Genomic DNA, 23,844 nt, shown 5'->3' on the forward strand with positions numbered 1-23,844 from the left:
ACGGCTGGAGGAAGAGCGCCTCATCTTCCGCCTAGGAACCCTCCAACCACAAGGGATGAACTCAGATTTCTCCAGTTTCGTCATTTCCTCTCCCCCCATCTTGTCTCAGTCAAATCCCTCGGACTCAGCACCACCTTCCTAACCTGCAGTCTTCTTCCTGACCTCTCCTCCCCCACCCCACTCCGGCCTATCACCCTCACCTTGACCTCCTTCCACCTATCGCATTTCCAACGCCCCTCCCCCAAGTCCCTCCTCCCTACCTTTTATCTTAGCCTGCTGGACACACTTTCCTCATTCCTGAAGAAGGGCTTATGCCCGAAATGTCGATTCTCCTGTTCCTTGGATGCTGCCTGACCTGCTGCGCTTTTCCAGCAGAAATGCAGTCCCTTAATTCTGTTTCTTCATTCAATTAGACCATGGCTGGTCTCCACCTTAATTCTCTCTGTCTAGTTTTGGTAGCTCTTAATATCCTCATTGAATAAAAAAAATTAGAGTCTTGAAATTTTCAAATGTGCCCAATCAAGCTTTTTTGGATGATGAATTTAAAAAAAGGATTTTTGCTACCCCTTCTGTGAAGAAGTGCTTCTGAAAATCACCCTTGAACAGCCCGGCTCTTATTTTTAATTTATGCTCTTAACTACTCTGCACTCTTCAATATAGGACCGAGTCTATCTGCCCTAGCAAGTCTTTCAATTTCAAAAAAATATATTGTAGATGTTGGAAATATGAAATAAAAACAGTTTTGGTAATACCCACCTGGTCAGGCAGCATTTATGGAGCCAGATAAAGGTTCCAGATGTACTATTGTTAATTCCTGACAAAAGTGAAGTACCTTTCCTCTCCTTCATACACCCAGTAATCAGTCCTTCTCCCTCCCCTCCACAAACACAGTAAGAGCAACCCTTACCAATGTTGTGAAGCAGAGTTGTCAGTCTGGGGTAAGGAGCCTATGCAACAAGCACACACGTTTAGAAACAGAGTAAAGTGTGAAGCAACCACTCATCTTCACTGCGGAGCCACATGACCACCTGTTTTTTTCCTGCACTTAGCCAGGGACAGAGTTATGCATGCCCACGCCAAGCTGATCCACAAACATCCCAGTACATGCCACTGGAAGCACTTCCTAAGTGCGTTGGGCTCTTGGCATTCATCCAATAGATCCAGTGTCACCTCTTCATAAGTGCCATTGCTGCCTCAAAGTAGGGGGCAGTTTATGAACCCAAATGCTATCTAGCCCCAACGTGATCTCAACTTCTGGCACACATCATAGAATCCAGAGATTGCAGAAAATGGCCATTAGGGTCTTCAGGTCTGCACCGACTCTCTGAAGAGCTTCCACCCAGATTTGGCAACCCACCTTATCCCCGTAACCCCGCATTTATCATGGCTAACCCAACTAACATACACCTCCCTAGACACTATAGGCAACTTCTTCTAGTGTGGCCAATCCTCCTAACCAACAGATCTTTGGACTGTGGGAGGAAATCGGAACACCCAAGGGATAACCACACAGACAGGGTGGAAATGAAACCAGGTTCCTAGTGCTGTGAGGCAGCAGTGCTAACAACTGAGCCACCGTGCCACCTACAAATGTCCCATTCACTTTCCACATGTCTGCACCACAGTTGTATTGCCATGGGAAGAAATTCTACATGCAGATTCCCCTTCCTGCCTCTGAAACAGTTATTAAAGATAAAAAGCTTGACTACGTCTGATATAACAGAACCATCCAGGTACAATACTTACTCAAATGGCTAGGAGACGTGCGAATCTGTGACGTCAAAAGCACTGGAGGCTGATGGATCTTTCTGGAAGCAATCAGAGGTCCAACCACTAATGATTTACTGAAGATCATTGCTGGAGAGAAGAAAAGAGGAACAGGAAATTAATCTATACATTAATGCCAGCTGCAAAATTAAAGACATTTTCATACTTTACTTATCCACTTATTATTCCTCTATAGATTGGAGGAATGATGAAATGAAATACATGTATATGGTCAGTAAATTTTAGTTAGTCCCTCAAGTTTCTCATGCCATTCAATTAGATTACTTTTGTTGTGACTTTATTCATCCTTGTTTCAAATCTTTCAACAGCTTTGGCTAACAAAAGTCTCCAAATTTTGATTTTAATCATTTTAATTGACAAATCCCCACAATCTCAATGGCTTTTTGGGGATGCAGTTCCACATTCCCACCATTATTTGGGGTGAAGAGAAGTTTTTGACCTCATCAGCGAGTGGTCTGAATTCCAATAAATACGCCCTCTTGTAGTAGGGTAAATAATTCATCTCGAGTGGTTCTTGATCTATGGTAGATAAACAAGCCGCAAGAGTTTAATCAAATATGATATCATGGTTCAGTGATTTTGTGATGCTTACAAAGTTAAATGGAGTTGAGCTATTTTAACTCAGTTTACTATCTGCTATCAACAATACAGACACAGTTATACACGAGTGTTACATGTTGAATATACTTGGTTTTAGGTTGCTGTAGGGAGAGGGTTACAGATGTGGCTGAAGAGCAGTATCTAACAACTCAACTTTTCTTCTGAAGATTCCCAAAATAAATGGTTGTGCTTCCGAGGGAGTAACCAAACTTGCTCTGGAATGGAGGAAAAAGGGGAATCACAACTGCTTCCAACTATAATGCTGGTGATAGGTTCAAAGGAGAAGGGTTCTTTTGGCACAGTGGTACTGCCCCTATTTCTGAGCCAGGTGGTCCAGGTTCAAATCCCACCAAGTGTGTAATAACATCTCTGAACAGATGGATTAGAAAACACCTCGGCTCAAAGGATCTAAATGAGCCAGTAGTGTCCAAGCGTGACCCACTTGACGAGCAAACTCCATGAAATAAGCACTTGCACAGCCAACCTATTTTCACCCACTCATGGCCCCATTATCAGCTTTTCTTTCCCACTGGCTTACTGTCAACCCCATCCCTTCGTGCACCTAACTTTCTTTCTATCTCTGGGCTCAGTCTCTACTAATCTGCTCCTTCCCCATCTCTCTTCCTTTGTGAAATAATACTTATCTAACGATATACAGCTCCCTTGCTTTCTCCACACTATCTGTAAAAGAATTCTCAAAACCTAATGTCTCAACCAAGCTTTCAGTCAATTTTCTGAAATCTCTTGAACAATGCTCATTGTCTCCATTTATATCCCGAGCTGAATGAGGAAGGAGTTGGGGCTCTGAAAGCTTGCCGTTTCAAATAAACCTGTTGGACTATAACCCGGTATCGTGATTTTTGACTTTGTCTGCCCAAGTCCAACACTAGCACCTTAGCATCATCCCTATACTGTTATTTCTCTCAACCTGCTGTATTTCTCCTCAATCCATGTCAAGTTGTTTGTAATAATCTCCTACAGGTGCACTGTGTGTGGTTAGTGGAGGCACAGGATCAAAGCATCAACAGAGAAAACTGGGTCACAGCAAATATCTTCCTGAACTTAGCACTGCCCTTCTTTACCCTGCAAAAAACTAACGACTTTTTTCAGGTTTCGAATGTATGAACAACGACACTTCCTGTTTAGGCTATTCTAACACAACACAAAGTTAATCTCAGTGTGACCGCAAAAATTCAACACATCAAATAAAGACACTTTTTAAATCAGCAACTTATCTGGACTCTGAACTAGCAGGTTTCTGGATCAGAATGAGTGGCTAGCAATTACATTTAAATGAAGTAAAATACTGGGGTGCTGTAAATCAGAAACCAACAAAAATTGTTGGAAAAGCTCAGCAAGTCTGGCAGCATCTGTGGACAGAAATCAGTTAATGTTTCTGGTCGAGTCACCCTTCCTCAGAGTTAGTGGAAATGCCCCACCCTCTGGACCAGATTCAAAGTGCAATCATAGGATAGGACTAACTCCATGTGCTGCTACTACACTGAATAGAACGTGACTTTTTTCTTAGCAGGCAGGCAAGACCGGTTTCTTACTTTGCCAGATGGAAGCTTGCCAGATTAACACCTCCCCAAACCTTATACCTTTAGATAATGTTAACATAATGCTGATTGTAATCAGGAGATCAGAATTGACTCTATACTTAACTCCAAGTGTAAGTTGCCAATAACACTCTAGGATACCATGCACAAACAAGGATTCTGATCGATAAAACAGGCAAACATACGAGTCAACATCACACGAGCACACAATTGCGTGCTATAATGGTGCCAGACAAATAACAAGGAAGCGGATAGACAGTGCTTACGGACTTCCAGAAGGCATTCGATAAAGTCTCACATAAGAGATTGTTAACTAAAATGTAGAAGTCCACATAACTGAGGACACATTACTGGCATAGCTGGGAAACTGGTTAAGTGGCAGGCAGCAGAAAATAAGGATACTGAGTCAGTACTCAAAAAGATAATCTCTGGATTACTACTTGAACCACAAGCTAATTGGCACAGGCTCAATAAGGTTAAGCAGGTAAATGTGTGGCTCAAAGATTGGTGTTGGAGAAATGGGTTTGAATTTGAAAATAGGGGAAATTAGAAAACGAAAATCTCCAGCACAGACACAAATAGAACAGAGTGAATGGAAAGGGTTAGCAAACAAACTTCAAGCACACTGGACAAACAAATGACAATGAGAAGAGGGACAGTTAATAAACGACTAATGGCGTTATATCAGAATGCGTACAGTATAAGGAATAAGGTAAATGAGCTTGTAACGCAGACAGTGGAACAGCAATGGCAGGAGTTTCTGGGAGTAATTCAGGAGACACAGCAGAGATTCATTCCGAGGAAAAAGCAGCATGGTACAGGGAGGATGAGGCAACCGTGGCTGACTAGGGAAATAAGGGACAGCATAAAGGCAAAAGAGAAAACCCATAATGTGGCAAAGGGCAGTGGGAAAGCAGAGGATTGGGAAGCTTACAAAAACCAACAACGGGCAACAAAGAAATAACGAGGGAGGAAATTAAACATTAGGGTAAACTAGTCAGTAATATAAGGGAATATTGTAAGAGTTTCTTTAGATATATAAAGGGCAAAAGAGGCAAAAGTGAGCATTGGGCCACTGGAAAATGACGCTAGAGAGACGGCAGTGCAGAACAAGGAAATGGCTGAGGAACTTAGTGTCAGTCTTCACGGTGGAAGTAACATCCAAAAAATTTGAGAGTGTGAGGGGGCAGATCCGAGTATGGTAGCCATCAACAAGGAGAAGGAGCTAGAGAAACTGAATGGTCGGAAGGTGGAATAATCACCTGGACTAGATGGACTACACTCCCAAAGTTCTAAGGGAGCTATCTGAAGAGATAGCTGAGGCATTAGTGGTGATCTTTCAAGAATTGCTACAATCAGGGAGGGTCCCAGAGGACTGGAAAATTGCTGAGGTGACATCCCTGTTTGAAAACGGAGTAAGGCAAAAGATGGAAAATTACAGACCGATTAGCCTAACCTTGGTCACGGGTAAGAGCCTGGAATCCATTATGAAGGGTGAGATTTCTGGATTCTTGGAAGTGTACGGTAAAATAGGGCAGAGTCAGCATGGTTTCATCAAGGGGAGGTCATGCTTGACAAATCTGTTAGAATTAATTGAGAACATAATATGCAGGTTAGACCAAGAACAGCCAACAGATATAATCTACCTGGACTTCAAAAAGGCCTTTGCCAAGATGCCATACAGGAGGCTAATGGCCCATGATGTTAGAGGCAAGGCGCTAGCATGGATAGAAACTTGGCTGTCTGACAGAAAGCAGAGAGTGGGGATAAAAGGGTCCTTCTCAGGATGGGAGCTGGTGACAAGTGGTGTTCCTTAAGGCTCAGTGTTGGGACCACAACTTTTCACTTTATACATTAATGATCTAGATGAGGGAACTGAGAGCATTTGGGCTAACCTTGCAGAAATAAAGGTAGAGGGACAGGTAGAATTGAGGTGGCAGGAAGGCTGCAAAAGGATTTAGGCAGGTTAGGAGACTGGGCAAACAAGTGGCAAATGGAGTACAATGTGCGAAAGGATGATGTTATGCAGTTTGATAGGAAGAATAGAGGCATGGACTATTTTCTAAATGGGGAGAAAATTCAGAAGTCTGAAGGATCCTCCTCAAAGTGTGAGTCAGTAGTTAGAAAGGCAAATGCAATGATGGCAGTTATTTTGAGGGGACTTGAATATAAAAGCAGGGACATACTGCTGAGGCTCTAAGGCTCTGGTCAGACCATATTTGGAATATTGTGCACAGTTTTGGGCTCCATATCTCAGGATGGATGTACAGGCCCTGGAGCATGTTCAGAGGAGGTTTACAAGAATGGTCCCAGGAATGAAAAGCTTAACGTATGAGGAACATTTGAGGACTCTGGGTTTACACTCGATGGAGTTTAGAAGGATAATGGGGATCTAATTAAAACTTACAGAATACTAAATGGCCTGGACAGAGTAGATGTTGGGAAGATGTTTCTTTTTGTAGGTGAGATTAGGTCCCAAGGGCATAGCTTTAGAGTAAAAGGAAGGTCTTTCAGAATGGAGATAAGGAGAAACGTCTTCAGCCAGAGAGTGGTGAATCTATGGAATTCATTGCCACAGAAGGCTGGAGGCCAGGTCATTGAGTATATTTAACACTGAGATAGATAGATCTTTAGATTAAAGGGTATCAAAGTTTAAGGGGAGAAAGTGGGAGAATGGGGTTCAGCCAGGATTGAATGGCAGAGCAGACTCAATGGGCTGCGTGGCCTAATTCTGCTACTATCTCTTACGGTCTTACTCAGATTGTCAGGATGTGACCAGTGACATCCCAGATGGATACGTTAGGGCCTCAATTATTCACATTATTTATTAATGATTTGAATAATGCCATAGTCATATTTTGCTGATGACAAAATTAGACAGCATTGTAGACAGTGCAGATGATAGCATAAAATTACAAAGGGATATTGAGAGACTAGATAAATGAGCAAAATTCTGGCAGATGGAATTCAACAGAATGTGAGGGAATCCATTTTAAACCAAAAAGCTATAGATTAGCATACTTTCTTGATGGCATGAAGTTAAATATGGTTGAAAGTATATAGGGTATGAGCAGGTGGGGAAAGAGTTAAGTTGAGTTTTTGTGAAATGAAAGGTTCAGCTAGCATGACTCGGATCAGATAAGAGCTTGCAGTAAACAATGAGGTGCTGGAGTGAAGGGCAGTGGGTTAACAAGGTGGAAAAGCATTCATTATGTAAAGCCATTTAACAAGATGAAGAAGCATTCAGTATGTGAAGTCAGTTAACAAGGTGAAAAGTATTCATTATGTGAAGCCAGTTAACAAGGTAAAGAACATTCATTGTGTAACAGCAGATGGCTTAATCTTTACTATTGACGCTCGCTGATTGAAACAGTCACCCAATCAATATGCATGTTGCCTTATCTGATGCTCCTCCCTGCAAATGACTATATAATTCGTTAAGAAACTGATGTTCGAGAGACGACAGAGAACTCATGTCTCTGTGCACATGTCTCGTTCTCTCTCCCTCCAGGGCCCGGAATAAAGACGAAGGAGGTAAAACTATACCGTCTCGGAGCGTTTTGCTTCAGCTGAGGCTGGAACAAGATGACACAGTGAATATCCAAAGAGACTTGAGCAGCCAGGTGCGTAGATCTTTAAAAACCCAAAGACAGGTGCAATAAATAATCAAGGTAGCTAATGGAATGATGGCTTTTACATCTAGAGCACAAGAGCTTAATGATAGAATCATGCTGCAACGACATAAAACCCTGGTCACAACACACATGGAGAACTGACAGTAGATGTGGGCACCACATCTCTGGACCAACACAGGTGTATGGAGTTAGGTCACAGATCAGACATGATCTCATCGAGCAGAACAGGCTTGAAGGGCTGAGTGATCTACTCCTGTTCTATGTCCTCAACAGAACAGTCATCTAGCTAATTTCTTCATAATGTATGTACAATGCACTCTATTTAATCTCTGAAAAAACTTACATACATCCAAGAGGTTAAGTCACAAAACTCAGTTATAAATCTGGGTCTATAATTTAGAACAAAACATAATAGGGGTGAATTATACCTGCATGCATGCATGAGTCCAATGACCCTTATCTCTAGCTCTAACTCATCTGAAGATTGTGTTTTGACTTAATTTTTTTTTTAAATCGTACTTTCACATTTCTACAACAAGTATTTTGTGAAGTGCAATTGCGGAACGTGAAGCGCGATATGGAGTCTTGCTGTTAACATTCAATATACACTCCACTATCTTTTGACCTTAAAGTGATCCATCCAATCGATCCAGTAATAAATGAAACAAGCGAGAGGATGTAAAGGAAAACAGCATAGTTGATGATATCCCAGATCTATGTTGTGAGTGAAAAGAGATCAGACCATTACCTGCATTAAGAGACAGAATCAGCAAAGCTGGGATCAAGCTAAATGCAGACAAAATCATTATGCAGCTGACACAATGGCAATTCTTTTGCAAGGTGCAAATAGTTCGAGCCAAGCTGAGTGCTGATAAAGTAATAGCAATTCCTCAGATGGAAACTCCAAAAACCAAGTAGTTTGGAAGGTCACTGGACTCAAAACACTAACACCATTTTCTATCCACAGACACCTGCCAGACCTGCTGAGTTTCTCCAGTATTTTCTATTTTTATTTCAGATCTTCAGCATCTGCAGCTCTTTGTTTTATTACAATGAAAAGTTTCCTTTGTTTGATACATCACAGGACTTCTTTCATTACCTTGCTCAGCAAGAAACCCCTCTTCACTTCTTTACAAACTCTCTTCACATACACCCTTTCACCTCATGCTGGAACATTCTCTTACTGCCACACTGCAACAGCACCACTCTTACCCCACTACCCCCACCCCTCTTACTCCCTCATCTTTCAAGCACCCCATCCCCCATGCCCACCACATACACACTTACCCTGCCCCTTCTTAGAATTACGACAGCATGGAGGGTCATGCAGCCCGTCAAGTTTACACCAACTGTCCAAACTACCTCAGACCCAGACCCACTGTGGCATCCTATCCTTTCATTTCATTTCCCATGGCTAACCCACCTGGTCTGCACATCACTGGGCACTACAGGGAAACTTAGCATGGTCAATCCACCTAACCTGTATACCTTTAGACTGTGGGAGGAAACCAGGGCATCCAGTGCAAAAGAACTACAAATGTCACACAGTCACCCAAGGCTAGAATCAAACCCAGGTCCCTGGCGCTGTGGGGCAGCAGTGCTAACCACGGAGCCACCATCATTGCTGGTGTCTGTGTGAGTTTTAACTCTGTCCGCTCCCAGCACCGCCACATCATGGTTCGGGATTAACATTAAACTCTCAGTCCGGCGGCGCACACCAAGACCACATTAAACCCAAACCCGTCCGAAAGCTCTCCATCCTTCCCCGAGCCACAGTAACGGGGGGGGAGGGGGAACGGCCACTCACGCTTAAAGCCGCGTCCACAGCTCAGACTCAGCCTGACAACGGCCGCCATTTCCATCTCCTCGGGCAAGGTCACCCCGCCGGAAGTAACGTGCCGGCGCCGGAAACAATACCCCGGAACCGAGGCACTATGGGAGTTGTAGTCCTGGGCTACATTGACCTTAATTCTCAAAGGCAAACCACTCTGGTAAAGTAAATAACTGCAGATGCTGGAAATCTGAATCAAAAACAGAGATTGCTGGAGAAACTCAGCAGATCTGGCAGCACTGTGAGCAGAGAAAACAGAGTTAATGTTTCGTGACCCTTCTCCAGAAATCACTCTGCTCCTTTCTATGATTTTTTATCCTTAGTTCTGTGGGTGGGTTGGATGGCTGGTTTGTAATGCAGAGTGTGCCAACAACACAGGGTCAATTCTCAAATCATTTGAGGTGATGTGGAGATGTTGTTGATGGACTGGGTGGACAAAGTCAGAAGTAACTTCACCTAACAAAGGAGCAGCGCTCTGAAAGCTTGTGATTGCAAATAAACCTGTTGGACTATAAACTGGTGTAATGTGACTTCTGACCAGTTGAGGTTACTGTGAAGGCTAAAGAAATTCAGCATGTCTACAAAGATCAGTGGTATCATCGCTCGACTTTTAATCTAGAAACCCAGAATAATGTTCTGGGGATCTGGGTTCAAATCCTGCCACAGTAGATGGTGGAATTTGAATTCACTAATTTTAAAAAATCCGGAATTAAGAGTTGACTGATGACCATGAAACCATTGTCAGAAAAATCCACCTAGTTCACTAATGTCCTTTTAGGGAAGGAAATCTGCCATCCTATATGTGAATCCAGAGCCACAGCAATGTGGTTAACTCTCAAGTGCCCTCTGAAATAGCCTGGCAAGCCTCTCAGTTGCATCAATCGCTAGAAAGTCACAACAAAGAAATGAAACCAGACGGACCACCTGGCATTGACCTTCGAATTGGAAAAGACAACGGCAAAAACACAAACAGTCCTGTCACCCATGCAAGGTGCTCCTTATCAACATCTGGGAGCTAGTGCTGAAATTGGGAGGGCTGTCTCACAGACTAGTCAAGCAACAACCTGACATAGTCATTCTTATGGAATCATACCTTACAGATAATACCCCAGATACCATCATTACCATCCCTGGATAGGTCCTGTCCCACCGGCAGTGGAGGCAGCACAGTGGTATACAGTCGGGAGGGAGTTGCTCTGGGAGTCCTTGACATTGATTCCAGACTCCATGAAGTCTCATGGCTTCAGGTTAAACATGAGCAAGGAAACCGCTTACTGGTTACCATGTAACTTCCTCCTTCGGCTGATGAATGAGTACTCCTCCATGTTGAACAACACTTGGAGGAAACACTGAGGGTGGCAAGGACGCAAAATGTTCTCTGGGAGGGGGGTTTCAATGTGCATCACCAACAGGGGCTCAGCAGCAGCATTACTGATCGAGGTAGTCAGGTCCTAAAGGATATAACTGCTAGACTGGGTCTACGTCAGGTGGTGAAGGAACCAACTAGAGGAAAATACGTACTTAACCTCGTCCTTACTCATTTGCTGGCTGCAGAAGCATCTGTCCATGACAGTATAGATAAAAGTGACCACCACACTGTCCTTGTGGAGATGAAGTCTCACCTTCACATTGCAAATAACCTCCATCATGTTGCGTGGCACCATGCTAAATGAGACAGACTTCAAGCTGATCTAGCAGCTCAAGACTGGGCATCCAAGAGGCGCTGTGGGCCATCAACAGCAGCAGAACCATACACCAGTACAATCTGCAATCTCATGGCCAGGCATATGCCCCCACTCAACCATTACCATCAAGCCAGGAGATCAACCCTGGTTCAATGGAGAGTGCAGGAGGGCATGCCAAGAGCAGCATCAGCCATACCTAAAAATGGGGTGTCAACCTGGTGAAGCTACCAAACAGGATTAATTGTATGCCAAATGCATAAACAGCGAGTGATAGACAGAGCTAAGCAATCCCATAACCAATAGATCAGATCTAAGCTCTGCAGTCCTTCTACATCCAGTTGTGAATAGTGGTGGACAATTAAACAACTCACTGGAGGAGGAGGAGGCTCCACAAATATTCCCATCCTCAATGATGAAGGAGCCCAGCACATCAGTGCAAAAGATCAGATTAATGCATTCGCAACGATCTTCAGTCAGAAGTGCCGAATGGATGACCCATCTTGGGCTCTTCCAGTGGTCCCCAGCATCACAGATACCAGTTTCCAGCCAATTTTAATCACTCCACGTGATATCAAGAAACAGCTGGAGACATTGGATACTGCAACAGCAATGGGCCCTGATAACTTTCCGGCAATAATACGAAAGACGTGTGCTCTAGAACTTGCAGCTCCCCTAGCCAAGCTCTTCCAGTACAGTTACAACACTGGCATCTACCCGACAATGTGGGAAATTGCCCAAGCATGTCCTGTGCGCAGAAAGCAGGACAAATCTAACCCGGCCAATTGCCGTCCAATCAGTCTACTCTCGATCATCAATAAAGTGATGGAAGAGGTCATCAACAGGGCTATCAAGTAGCACCTGCTCAGCAATACCCTACTCAGTGAAGTCCAGTTTGAGTTTTGCTGGGGTCACTCAGCTCCTGATCTCATGACAGCCTTGGCTCAAACATGGACAAAAGAGCTGAATTCCAGAGGTGAGGTGAGAGTGACAGCCTTTGACATCAAGGTCGCATGTGACAGAGTATGGCATCAAGGAGCCCTGGCAAAACTGGAATCAATGGGTATCAGATGGCAAACACTCCCCTGCTTAGAGGCATACCTGGCACAAAGGAAGATGGTTGTGGTTGTGGAGGGTCAGCTCTAGGACACCTCTGCAGGAGTCCCTCAGGGTAGTTTCCTAGGCCCAACAATCTTCAGCTGCTTCATCCATGACCTTTCCTCTGTCATCAGGTCAGAAGTGGGGATGTTTGTCGATGATTGCACAGTGTTCAGCATCATTCACGACTCCTCAGATACGTGTGCAAATGGAACAAGATCTGGACAATATTCAGGCTTGGGCCAACAAGTGGCAAGTAACATTTGTGCCACACAAATGGCAGACAATGATCATCACCAATAAGAGACACTCTAACCACCGCCCCTTGACATTCAATGGTATTACCATCACTGAATCCCCCACTGTCACCATTGACCAGAAACTCAACTGGACTCTCCATATAAACACAGTGGCTAAAAGAGCAGGTCAGAGACCATGGATACTGCAATGAGTAACTCACCTCCTGACACCCCAAAGTCTACCCACCATCTACAAGACACAAATCAGGAGTATGATGGAATACTCCTCACTTGCCTGGATGGGTGCAGTTCCAACATCACTTAAGAAGCTTGACACCATCCAGGACAAAGCAACCCGCTTGATTGGTACCACATCTACAAACACTCAATCCCTCCACCTCCAGTGCTCAGGAGCAGCAATGTATACTATCTACAAGATGCACTGCAAAAATTCACCAAAGATCCTGAGACAGCAGCTTCCAAACACATGACCACTTCCACCTAGAAGGACAAGGGCAGCAGGTTCTTGAGAACACCAACACCTGCAAGTTCCCCTCCAAGCCAGTCACCACCCTGACTTGGAAATATACCTCCATTCCTTCACAGTTGTTGAGTCAAAATCCTGGAATTCCCTCTCTACCGGCATTGTGGGTCAACCCACAGCAAGTGGACTGCAGTGTTTCAAGAAGGCAGCTCACCACCACCTTCTCAAGGGCAAATAGAGACGGGCTATCAACACTGGCCAGACAGTGACACCCAAATCCCACAAATGAATAAATTTTTTTAAAAAAACTATAGAAAGCATCCTATCTGGATGCATCATAGCATGGTATGGCAACTGCTTTGCCCAAGATCACAAGAAATTACAGAGATTCATGAACACAGCCCAGTTCATCACACAAATCAGCCTTCAATACATTGACTCTGTCTGTTCTTCCCACTGTCTCAGGAAAGCAACCAACAGAATCAAAGACCCCTCCCAGTCCGGTTATACCCTCTTCCACCCTCTTCATCAGACAGAAGTTGAAGAAGTTTAAATACACATATGATCAGATTCAAGAACAGCTTCTTCCCCATTGCTACCGGACTTTTGATCTGACCTCTCAAATGTTAATGTTGATCTCTGTCCTTGCACCGTCTTTGCAGCTGTAATACTGTATTCTACAATCTGTTCTGCTACTCTGATGTACTTTGTATTGTACAATCTGTCTATAGAACAAGCAAAAAAACACTCAGCAGATGTGACAGCAATAAATCAAATCAAATTCTTCTCAACCTCTCCTCTCACCAGAGGCATTGTGATTCTCAGGTTAAGACACCACCAGTTTTCTCGCTATACTGATAAAGCAGACATCCAGTCTGGTAGGACTACAGTAACTTTATCTTAGGTCTCAGTTAGCTGAACAATATTGCAGTGATGCCAATAGTTTGAGCTCAATTCCCACATCAGTTGAGCTTTCATTAAAGGGCTCTCCTTCTCAATCTCCTCCCTTGCCTGAAATGTGGTGAATGTCTTGTTAAACTACCACCAGTTGTCTATCTCTAATGTGACAGCAATCCCATTGTCCTCTGGGAGTTAGATAACTTTACCTGACCTTCAGTGCATTTCCTTCATCATGTGATCCCTGTTTTCAGTCCTTTGACCATCATCCCAACTGCTATTCATGGTTCTGAAGACTACATCTGTTGTAAAGGAAAACTTGACATCTTTAGCAAACTTTCTTGTCTTCAGGTGTAGTTCTTGTCCCTAAAAAATTATTCATGAGTACCTTGTATTCAGTGAAAGCCCCAGAGGGTTGTAAGTCTTTGGAATTTCCTTCCTAAAAAGGCAGTGCCCAGGAGTGTACCTTAAGATATGAGGCTACGCCGGCTAAGATGGAGAAAGTGCCGGCAAGCTGCAGCCTCCCGGTAACCACTTTCAAGTTGGGATTTGGTGCTGACCAGTTGCTCTCCACTACAGTATCTGGAAAATAGCAACCTGCATGTAAGAGTGGTGAGGTTAGATAAGAATAAGAAGGGATAAGCCCCTTTCTGCTCTCTAATGAGATTCATGACCAGCCACTAAAACCTTCAGTGGAAAAGCAGACCGTTTCTTCTCAAAGCTTAAAATTCAAATTTTCATTCTGGCTCATTTTGTCAAGATCTTGAGAGTGTTTATATTTTTCAAAGGCGGCAAAATTCAATCCAGTGAAATTCAATATAAAATTGATTTGCTGAATGAATAGTTGAAGGAGAGGAGGACAAAGGAAATGTTTCAAAGGCTCTTTGAAAGCTTCCATCAAGAATTGCTACATAGATGTCACATGTAGGAGACCCTTGTTCAGAAGAAACCAATTTGGAGGAAGCTCCTGTATGAAGAGACAAAATTCTTTAAGAACACCTATCGTCAAGGGGAAGTACAGAAAAGGACCAGGAGGAAGGAACACTAACAATCTCAAGGATAAGAGTCAATTCCATCTCCCGGAAACACCGTCCAAATGTGTGGTCACAGATGTGGCTCTAGGATCAGGCTCATCAGTGGCCCAAGTATCCATGGAGTCCATGACCAGTGACTCAGAATTTCCTAGGTGGCCAATCATACTCATTAGCAAGTGATTGAATCATAGAATCCCTACAGTGTGGAAACAGGCACTTCGGCCCAAAAGTCGACACCAACTCTCCGAAGAGTAACCTATTCCTCTACCCTACATTTCGCTTGATTAATGCACCTAACCTACACATCCCTGAACACTGTGGGCAATTTAGCATGGCTAACTTACCTAACCTGCACATTTTTGGATTGTGGGAGGAAACTGGAGCACCCGGAGGAAACACATGCAGATAAGGGAAGAATGTCCACACTCCACACAGACAGTCACTCAAGGCTGGAATCAAACCCGGGTCCCTGGTGCTGTGAGGCAGCAGTGCTAACCACTGAGCCAGCGTGCCGCCCCAAATTGTTGATTGATGAAATATGTATTTACATCAAGCTTTACTTTCCTTGTTTCAGATAGATACCATCAGTTGACTGAAGAATTGGAAATTTTCTTTGTAACTTGATCATATCACCAAAATCAAATTTGTTGTTTATACAGCTCACTGTTGTCTGTGACCTTACTTTGTGAACATTGGTAATCATTTTCTTTTCACATAGAACAATCCTAGAGAACAATCCCAGTGGATAGTGGAAATAGTAATTCCATCTTTTAAAGGAAACATAGATAAATGTTTGAAGTCACCAATAGCAGGTTATGTGGAGAGATCACAATGTTGGGATCTGTTTGGATTAATCTTAAAGAACTGGCAGGAATAAAAATGACCATGATGTAAAACTTTTCGTTCACAGTGAGGCAATTAAGATTTGATTTGATTCGATTTATTATTGTCACATGTACCGAGATACAATGAAAAGTATTGTTTTGTGTGTTAACCAGACAAATCATACCTTACATAAGTACGTCAGGATAATAGGATAGAATGCAGAATATGGTGTTACAGCCACATAGAAGGTGCAGAGAAAAAGCAACTGTAATATATGAGAGGTCCATTCATAAATCTGATAACAGGGAAGAAGCTCTTCTTGAATATTTAGATATATATTTTCAAACTTTTGTATCTTCTGCCCAATGGAAGAGGGTGGAAGAGAGTATACCCAGGGTGGGAGGGCTCTTTCGCTATGTTGGCTGCTTTCTGGAGGCAACCGGAAGTGTAGATAGAGTCAATGGATGGAAGGCTGGTTTTCGTGATGGACTGGACTGTATTCACAACTCTCTGTAATTTCTTGTGGTCTCTGTAATTTCTTTGTCATACTTAATTGTGATGATCCAGAGAGGTTACTTTCTGTGGTGCATCTATAAAAACTTGTAAGAATCATTATGGACATGGTGAATGTCCTTAGCATTCTGCAGAAGTAGAGACATTGGTGTGCTTTCTTGATTGTAGCTTCGATGTAGATGGACCTGGACAGATTATTTATGATATTACTCCTCGAAGCTTGATACCATCTCCACCTCAGAACCATTGATACAATCAGGGGCATGTCCTCCACTCCACTTCTTGAAGTCAATCACCAGCATCTTCACTTTGATAACATTGAGGGAGAGAATGTTGTCTTTACACCATGCTACTAAGCTATTTCTTTTCTGTGATCTTGTCGTTATTTGAGACCCGATCACAATGGTGGAATCATCAGCAAATCTGTCAATGGAGTTAAAACTGAATTTGAACACATAGTTATGGATTTAAGGAGCATAGTAGGGGGCTGAATATGTAGCCTTGCAGGGCACTGGTGTTTGGAATTATGGATGAGGAGGTGTTGTCACCTATCCTCGCTGATTGCAATCTGCGGGTCAGGAAGTGAAGAATCCAGTTGCAGAAGTGGGAGTTTGGAGGTGAGTTTAGTTGGAATTATAGTGTTGAGGGTGGAGCTAAAGTCAATAAATAGGTCTCTGACATAGGTACCCTTTTATCCAGATGTTCCAGGAAGAGTGTATGGCCAGGAAGATGGTGTCTACTGTGGACCTATTGCGATGGTGGGTGTATTGTAGTGGATCAGGGGAATCTTGAGGCTGAAGTTGAGGTGTACCATTACTAACTTCTTGAAGCGTTTCATAATGATGGCTGTCAGCACGACTGGGCGCTAGTCATTAAGGCACACTATCTGATTTTTCTTTGGCACTGGGATGATAGTAGTCTTCTTGAAGCATGTGGGAACCTCACATTGAAGTATGGAGAGGTTAGAGATGTCTGCAAATACTCCTGCAAGCTGGTCTGCATGGGATCTAAGTGCATGGTTGGGGACTCCATCCAGTTCAGTTGCTTTCCTTGGGTTCACTCTCAAGAAGGCCGATTTGGCGTCTGCGGCAGTGACCATGGGTACAAGTGCACCCAAGGCTGTCGGAGCAGGTGACATCATTTCACTGATGTTCTGTTCAAAATGAGCATGAAATGCTTTGAGTTCATCAGGGGATGGATGCATTTTTGCCAGTGAATCTACTTAACTTTACTTTTTGGCCTATTGTATCGTGTAAGCCTTGCCACATGCTGCAAGGTCTAAGGAAATGCAAACACAGTAAAATAATTGAAAATTGGGGCTGGTTTTCCTTAGAATAGGGAACATATGTTGAGATTTGTTATTTAAAATCAAGAAGGGCTTGTACAATAGAGATATAAACTTCCAAACTTAAAACAAACAGTTAAGTTAGAAGCAGGATTTGGCCATTCAACCCCTTCAATCTGCTCTATGTGAGAAGATATTGGCTGATGTAATTGTAACCTGAACTCCAGACTCTCAGCTCCTGATAACCTTTCCCCTGCTTACCAAGAATCTATCATTGCCTGAAAAATATTCATGGACTCTCCTTCCACTGCCTTTTGAGGAGGAAAGTTCCAAAGACTCATGACCCTCTGAGAGAAAAGAATTGACCTAATCTCTGTTTTAAATGAGTGATGCCTAAACTGTAAGCCCCTGGTTGTAGATTCTCCAAAAGGGTTTCTCCACATTGACAAGACCTCTCAAGATCCTGTATATTTTTAATCAAGTTGCCTCTTAGTGCAGTGGATATGAGTGCAGTGAATCCAACTTTTTGTCATAAAACAATCTAGCCATTCCAAATATTAGTCAAATACATCTTTGCTTAGTTACTTACAATACACTTACATCCTTTCTTGAACAAAGTAGCCAATACTGTGCACAGTATTTCTGATATGATCTCACCATTGCTCTTTAAAACTGAAGCATAATCTCTCTAGTTTTGCATTTCATTCCATGCTCAATAAACAATAATATTCTACTAGCTTTTCCAATTACCTGTGCTGTTCCTGCATACAAACTTCCTGCAATTCACACACAGGCACATTTGGATCTCTCTGCATCTCAGAGCTCTGCAATCTCTCACCATTTAGATAATGTATTTACTTTTAATTCTTCCTGCCCAAATACACAATTTCATATTTTCTTAATTCATACCCAATAAGCCACATCTTTGCCCGTTCACTTAATTTACTGATATATCCCTTCGTACCTTCCTTACCTTCCCAAATTTTTGGCCTATCTGTGTCATCAGCAAATTTAGCAACTATACCATCTCTTCATATAAGTCATTTATAAAAATTGTAAAATGTTGCCCCAGTACTGTTGACTGTGACACATTACGTGTTACACCATGCCAACCAGAAAATGGCCCATTCATGTCTACTTTCTGCTTTTGCCAATGTTCTATCTACGCCACATATTATCCCCAACACCATGAACTTTTAATTTTGTTGTAACCTTTGGCATGACACCCTATCCAATGCCTGAAATCTAAATACACTGGTTCCATTTATTCCCACATCACATAGTTACTTTTTAAAATTCATTCATGGAATGCAAGCATCACTGGTTAGGCCAGCATTTATAACCCATCTCTAATTGCCCAGAGGGCAGTTAAGAGTCATCCAAATTGCTGTGGGTCTGGAGTCAAGTGTAGGCCAGACCAGGTAAAGATGGCAGTTTCCTTTCGTTTGGGATTTTCTTGAATATAGACAATAGATTTATGGTCATCATTAAACTCTTAATCCCAGGTGTTTATTGAATTCAAATCCTGCCATTTGCCATAGCAGGATTTAAATCCGAGTCCACACGATATTACCTGGGTCTCTGGATTTACAGTCTATTGATAATGCCACAAAGCCTTTGCCTATTCTTTACTTCTTCAAAGAACTGCAACAAACATGATTTCCCTTCCTCACGACCATGTCGACTCTGATAATTTTGAATCATTCTAAATGCACTGCTGTTTGAGAATAGGTCCAAACATTTTCCCTCTGACAGATGTTAAACAAACTTGCCTGCAGTTTCCTGCTTCTGTTTACATTTTTTTTGAATAAAGGAGCTACATTCATTATCTTCCAAACTAATGGGAAACACCTGTAAAATTAAAGACAGATTTATTTCCAGTAATTGAGAGATCTAGACTGAGGTAACAAAAAAAAGTTAAAATTGACAGAAAGCAGTAGAACCCTTTTTCAGGTAGAGCATTATGAAGGTCTGGAATGCACTACACAATTTAAGGATTGACGTAGACAGCATGTCAAGAATTGCATAGTTAGGTAGTTGAAGGATAAGAGAATAAATAACAGGATAGGAGAAACAGATGAGCACATGGAGTGCTGCTGCTTGTTTAATAATAAACCTTCACAATGACTGGCTGAGCCAAATGGCCTGTTTGTGTATTGACATTTATTTAATCCAATAGGAATCTCACACCTACAAGTCAGATGGGTTTTCCAGCTCCCAGAGGATAAATAAGAATTTGGGCATAGGAGATCTCAGGTTACACTCAAAGTTAACTGTTTACTTTCAAATTTGGTTTAATGTTTTCTGTTTTTATTGTATATTGTATCTGATTGAGAATGCAAGGGTATTAACCCCCCCTTTCCATGCTATTGACCTGACAATGTACACTCCTGTTTTTATCAGAAACAATTCAGTTTCACACTCTTGGCGAAGCATTTGATTTTGATTTTGAACCACAAATAAATACATGTTGTAAACTTTCACTAAGTTTATAATAATGTTTAATTTGACAGTGCGAGTTTTCTATTTTCTTTTAAATTTCAGTTTGCCAGTTTGGATAAAGTTTTCCATTTTAAAAATGAAATTACAAGGCACTTATTGGAAACTTTATGGAATATTGCATCTTTTTCAAAGTTGTTACTTCACAGTGTGCATTTTCTACACATCTTTAAAATCCAATTTTTGCATTGGAAAAGGAATTTTTTTAAAACCAGAAAGTAAATATTGCAAAGTTTACTTAGTTTTATTTGAACTTCCAATGGATTGAATTTTACCAAAAATCGGACTTATGGGTAATACAACTAACTAGTTGCACAAAGCATCTCTTTCCTCACCCCATGCATTAAAATTACTTGTACACTTTTGTTTATTCATTTCGGGCATCAATGGCTGAGCAATTATTTATAACCCATCTGTAATCACTCAGGGGGCAGTTGAGAGTCAACTGCATTACTGTGGCTCTGATGTCAGGTTAGGATGATAGATTTTCTTTCCTAAATGAAATTTAACAGGCATTAACAATGGTTACATGGTCATCATAAGACTAGTTATGCATTCAGACTTTTTAATTTAATTAAAATGTTACCATCTGCCATGGTCAGATTTAAACTGATGTCTATAGAACACACTCTGGGGTTCTGGTTTACTAATCCAGTCACATTAGAATTGTGCAATCTCCACCACTCAAAAGTTTATAGAGAATCAGCGTTACTGAGTGAATGGTATGTAATTATTGGGAATATAGGGCTGCAATGTAAATGATATTGAATTATTGGGGCTAAAGCATAAATGGTATGCAATTATTACGGATAAAGTGTAAAAGAAAATTGAATTATTGGTGATACAGAGTGAATAGTATTGAATTATTGGGGATACAGAATGGATGATATGTAATTATTGGGGAGATGAAGAGAATGGTATTGCACTTTTGGGGATGCAGTGTGAGTGGTATATAATTTTTGGGGATACAGTGTGAATGGATATAACTATTAGGCATACAGTGTGAATGGTAAATATTAATGGGAATACAGTGTGAATGTTATATGATTCTTGGAGATACAAAGTGAATGGTATAGAATTCTTGGGGACACGGTGAATAGTACATATTATTGTGGATACAGTATGAATGGTATATATTGAGGATACAGTGTGAATGGTATAGAATTCTCAGACACAGGATGAGTAGTATATATTATTGGGGATACAAAGTGAATGGTATAGAATTATTAGGGCACAGGCTGAATGGTATGTACTATTGGGGATACAGTGTGATTGGTAAATGCTATTGGGATACAGAGTGAATGGTATATAATTCTTGGGGATATGGTGTGAATGAAATATGTTATTGGGGATACAGAGTGAATGGTATATAATTATTGGGGATACAGTGTGAATGGTATATATTTCTTGGGGATACAGTGAATGGTGTATAATTCTTGGGGATACAAGGTGAATGGTGCATATTATTGGGAATACAATTTGAATGATATATAATTCTTGGGGATACAGTGTGAATGGTGAATATTATTGGGAACATAGTGAATGATATATAATTCTTGGGGATACAGTGTGACTGGTGTATAATTATTGGGGATACAGTGAATGGTGAATAATTCTTGGGGATACAGTGAAAATGATAGAATTCTTGGAGGTACAGTATGAATGATATATAATTGTTGGGCATATAGTGTGAATGATATATAACTCTTGGGGATACAGAGGGAATGCTATATAATTCTTGGAGATACAGTTTGAATGGTATATAATTCTTGGGGGATAAAGTGTGAATGATATATAACTCTTGGGGATACAGAGTGACTTCTATATAATTCTTGGGGGTACAGAGTGACTTCTATATAATTCTTGAGGATGCACAGCGAATGTTTGGGGAAATAGTTGATTGGTATATAATTCTTAGGGATACACAGTAAATGGTACATAATTTGGGGGGATACAGTACTGCTTCTACTCTGGGATTTCATGAATGGGGAGGTGCCACTGCCCTTTGACCCCGGCGGGCCCCTCACTTCCGGTTGGAGACGTGGCCGCTGCCGCCATCTTGCCGGCGCTCGGATCGCCGCAGGTTCGGTTTGTCCGCTCTCGGCCGCCCGGCGACAATCTCCTCACAGCCATAGCAACGACAGCAGCAGCAGCAGCAGCAGCAGCAGCAGGCGGCAGAAGGAGAGGCCGACGGTGGACGCGAAGATGGTAAGAAAGGGAGAAGCCTTGTGTCTTTAGCCCTCCTCCTCTTCTGGCTGTCAGGCTCGGCCTGCCCAGGGTAGGCCGCAGGGGCCACAAAGAGCTTTCCTGAGAGCTCCGTCCCGTCCCCACTGCCCTGCCCGCCCCTTCCCACACAATATCTCATTGAATTAACCTCGGCACTGGCCTTTAAACGACGGCATGGCTGCTATCACAGCGAAACTGGACTAAATCCGGAACAGAACTGGCCTCTTTTTTTCCCCCTTTTAACGAAAGGTACTGTTGTTAAATGCTGTTCGTGGATCTTAATCGACAGTGAAACCAATGCGACATGGCTCCCTGCGACCCATAACGTCAGCCTGCCTTTCGGAATAGGTTAGCTAAAACTTATCATCTGCCCGAAACGTCTTTGCTCATTTGCCATTCTCCATCAAAACACTCAATCTTGTGTGATCCTGAGGGTGACTATAAATAAACAAACAGAACATTTCCTTCGTTAGGCAGTCAAGGAATCGAAGTCTTATTTGGAGACCCTTTTGTCAGAGCCTTTTCAAATGATCCTGAGTTTAAAATAGTTTCTGTATTTCCAACAATATCTAATTTCAAGCATTCACCCTTTCTCTCCTTTCTTGTTAGTCTGTTTCATCCCCCTTACCCTTTAGTGTTTTAGTGTAGGGATGGCCTGTCACATTTTTTACCTACCATCTAGATGTGACACATCATCACTTCAGATGCAACGGTCCAGGATTGAACAGTGTTAGAAGCTCATCTTATTTGAGAATGATTCAAGTTGAGGTTTAAAATAGACCTTTTTTTCAAAAGATACCATAACTTTTCCTATAGGTTTGTGTACATAAGCATCAGTTCGAGAGTTAATCTGAAGTTTTTAAGTTGTTGTCACTAAGACAATGAGCCCTCACTGTCTTCATACTTGTTTTCAGTTATACATTTATTTGAGGGTACAGTACTGCAGGGAAAGTTAAACTTTGGGTTTCACCTCTTTGTCATCAGAAAAATCCAAATCTTTGAAAATGTGATCACTTTTTGTGAAACGTGTGCAAAATTTTAGGGCTTGCATATGTCATTTCAATACTTGTGTATTGATTAGTAGCAACAACTTTGATCTTAAAATTTTCAGGCTGAAATTGTTTTCTTACTTTAGAAAGATGGAACAGTGTTGCTGTTTGGAACAGGTAAATTTGAGGTCGGGGTGGAAGGTGTTAGTAAAGTGGATGAACTGTTCAACCTCCTCGTGGGACCACGAGGTAGTCCCGATACAGTCATCGATGTAGCAGAGGAAAAGGTGGGGGGGTGGTGCCAGTGTAGCTGTGGAAGATGGACTGTTCCCACATCTGACGAAGAGGCAGGCATAGCTGGGGCCCATGCGGCTACTCCTTTGGTTTGGAGGAAGTGGGATGTCCCAGACCATCCATAACCTCATCACCTCAGGGGATCTCCCATCCTCCGCCTCATAGTCCCACAGCCCCGCACCTCCTGCCCAAAATCCACAAACCTGACTGCCCCGGCCAACCCATTGTCTCAGCCTGCTCCTGTCCCACCGAACTCATCTCTGCATACCTCGACATGGTCCTGTCCCCCTTAGTCCAAGAACTCCCCACCTACGTTCGGGACACCACCCACGCCCTCCACCTCCTCCATGATTTTCGCTTCCCCGG

The 23,844-nt window shown here is 42.3% G+C and overlaps 2 protein-coding genes across 2 annotated transcripts in view; one reads left to right on the plus strand and one right to left on the minus strand.

Annotated features, from left to right (window-relative positions):
• LOC122540539 overlaps window positions 1–17,389 on the minus strand; it is a 35,841-nt gene extending 18,452 nt beyond the window's left edge. Inside the window, exons 1-4 of the mRNA XM_043676404.1 lie at window positions 17,131–17,389; window positions 14,280–14,410; window positions 9,390–9,570; window positions 1,747–1,857 (exon numbers count right to left, since the gene is read on the minus strand). Of these exons, the coding sequence (XP_043532339.1) occupies window positions 1,747–1,857; window positions 9,390–9,570; window positions 14,280–14,410; window positions 17,131–17,389 (682 nt within the window). The remainder of the gene's footprint in view (window positions 1–1,746; window positions 1,858–9,389; window positions 9,571–14,279; window positions 14,411–17,130) is intronic.
• A 4,545-nt stretch (window positions 17,390–21,934) lies between these two features.
• LOC122540581 (coatomer subunit delta) overlaps window positions 21,935–23,844 on the plus strand; it is a 43,381-nt gene continuing 41,471 nt past the window's right edge. The window contains exon 1 of the mRNA XM_043676460.1: window positions 21,935–22,177. Within this exon, the coding sequence (XP_043532395.1) occupies window positions 21,950–22,177 (228 nt within the window). The 5' untranslated portion in view covers window positions 21,935–21,949. The remainder of the gene's footprint in view (window positions 22,178–23,844) is intronic.

This window comes from Chiloscyllium plagiosum, chromosome 35 (assembly GCF_004010195.1).
Source record: "Chiloscyllium plagiosum isolate BGI_BamShark_2017 chromosome 35, ASM401019v2, whole genome shotgun sequence".
In the NCBI taxonomy this organism is placed as follows: domain Eukaryota; kingdom Metazoa; phylum Chordata; class Chondrichthyes; order Orectolobiformes; family Hemiscylliidae; genus Chiloscyllium; species Chiloscyllium plagiosum.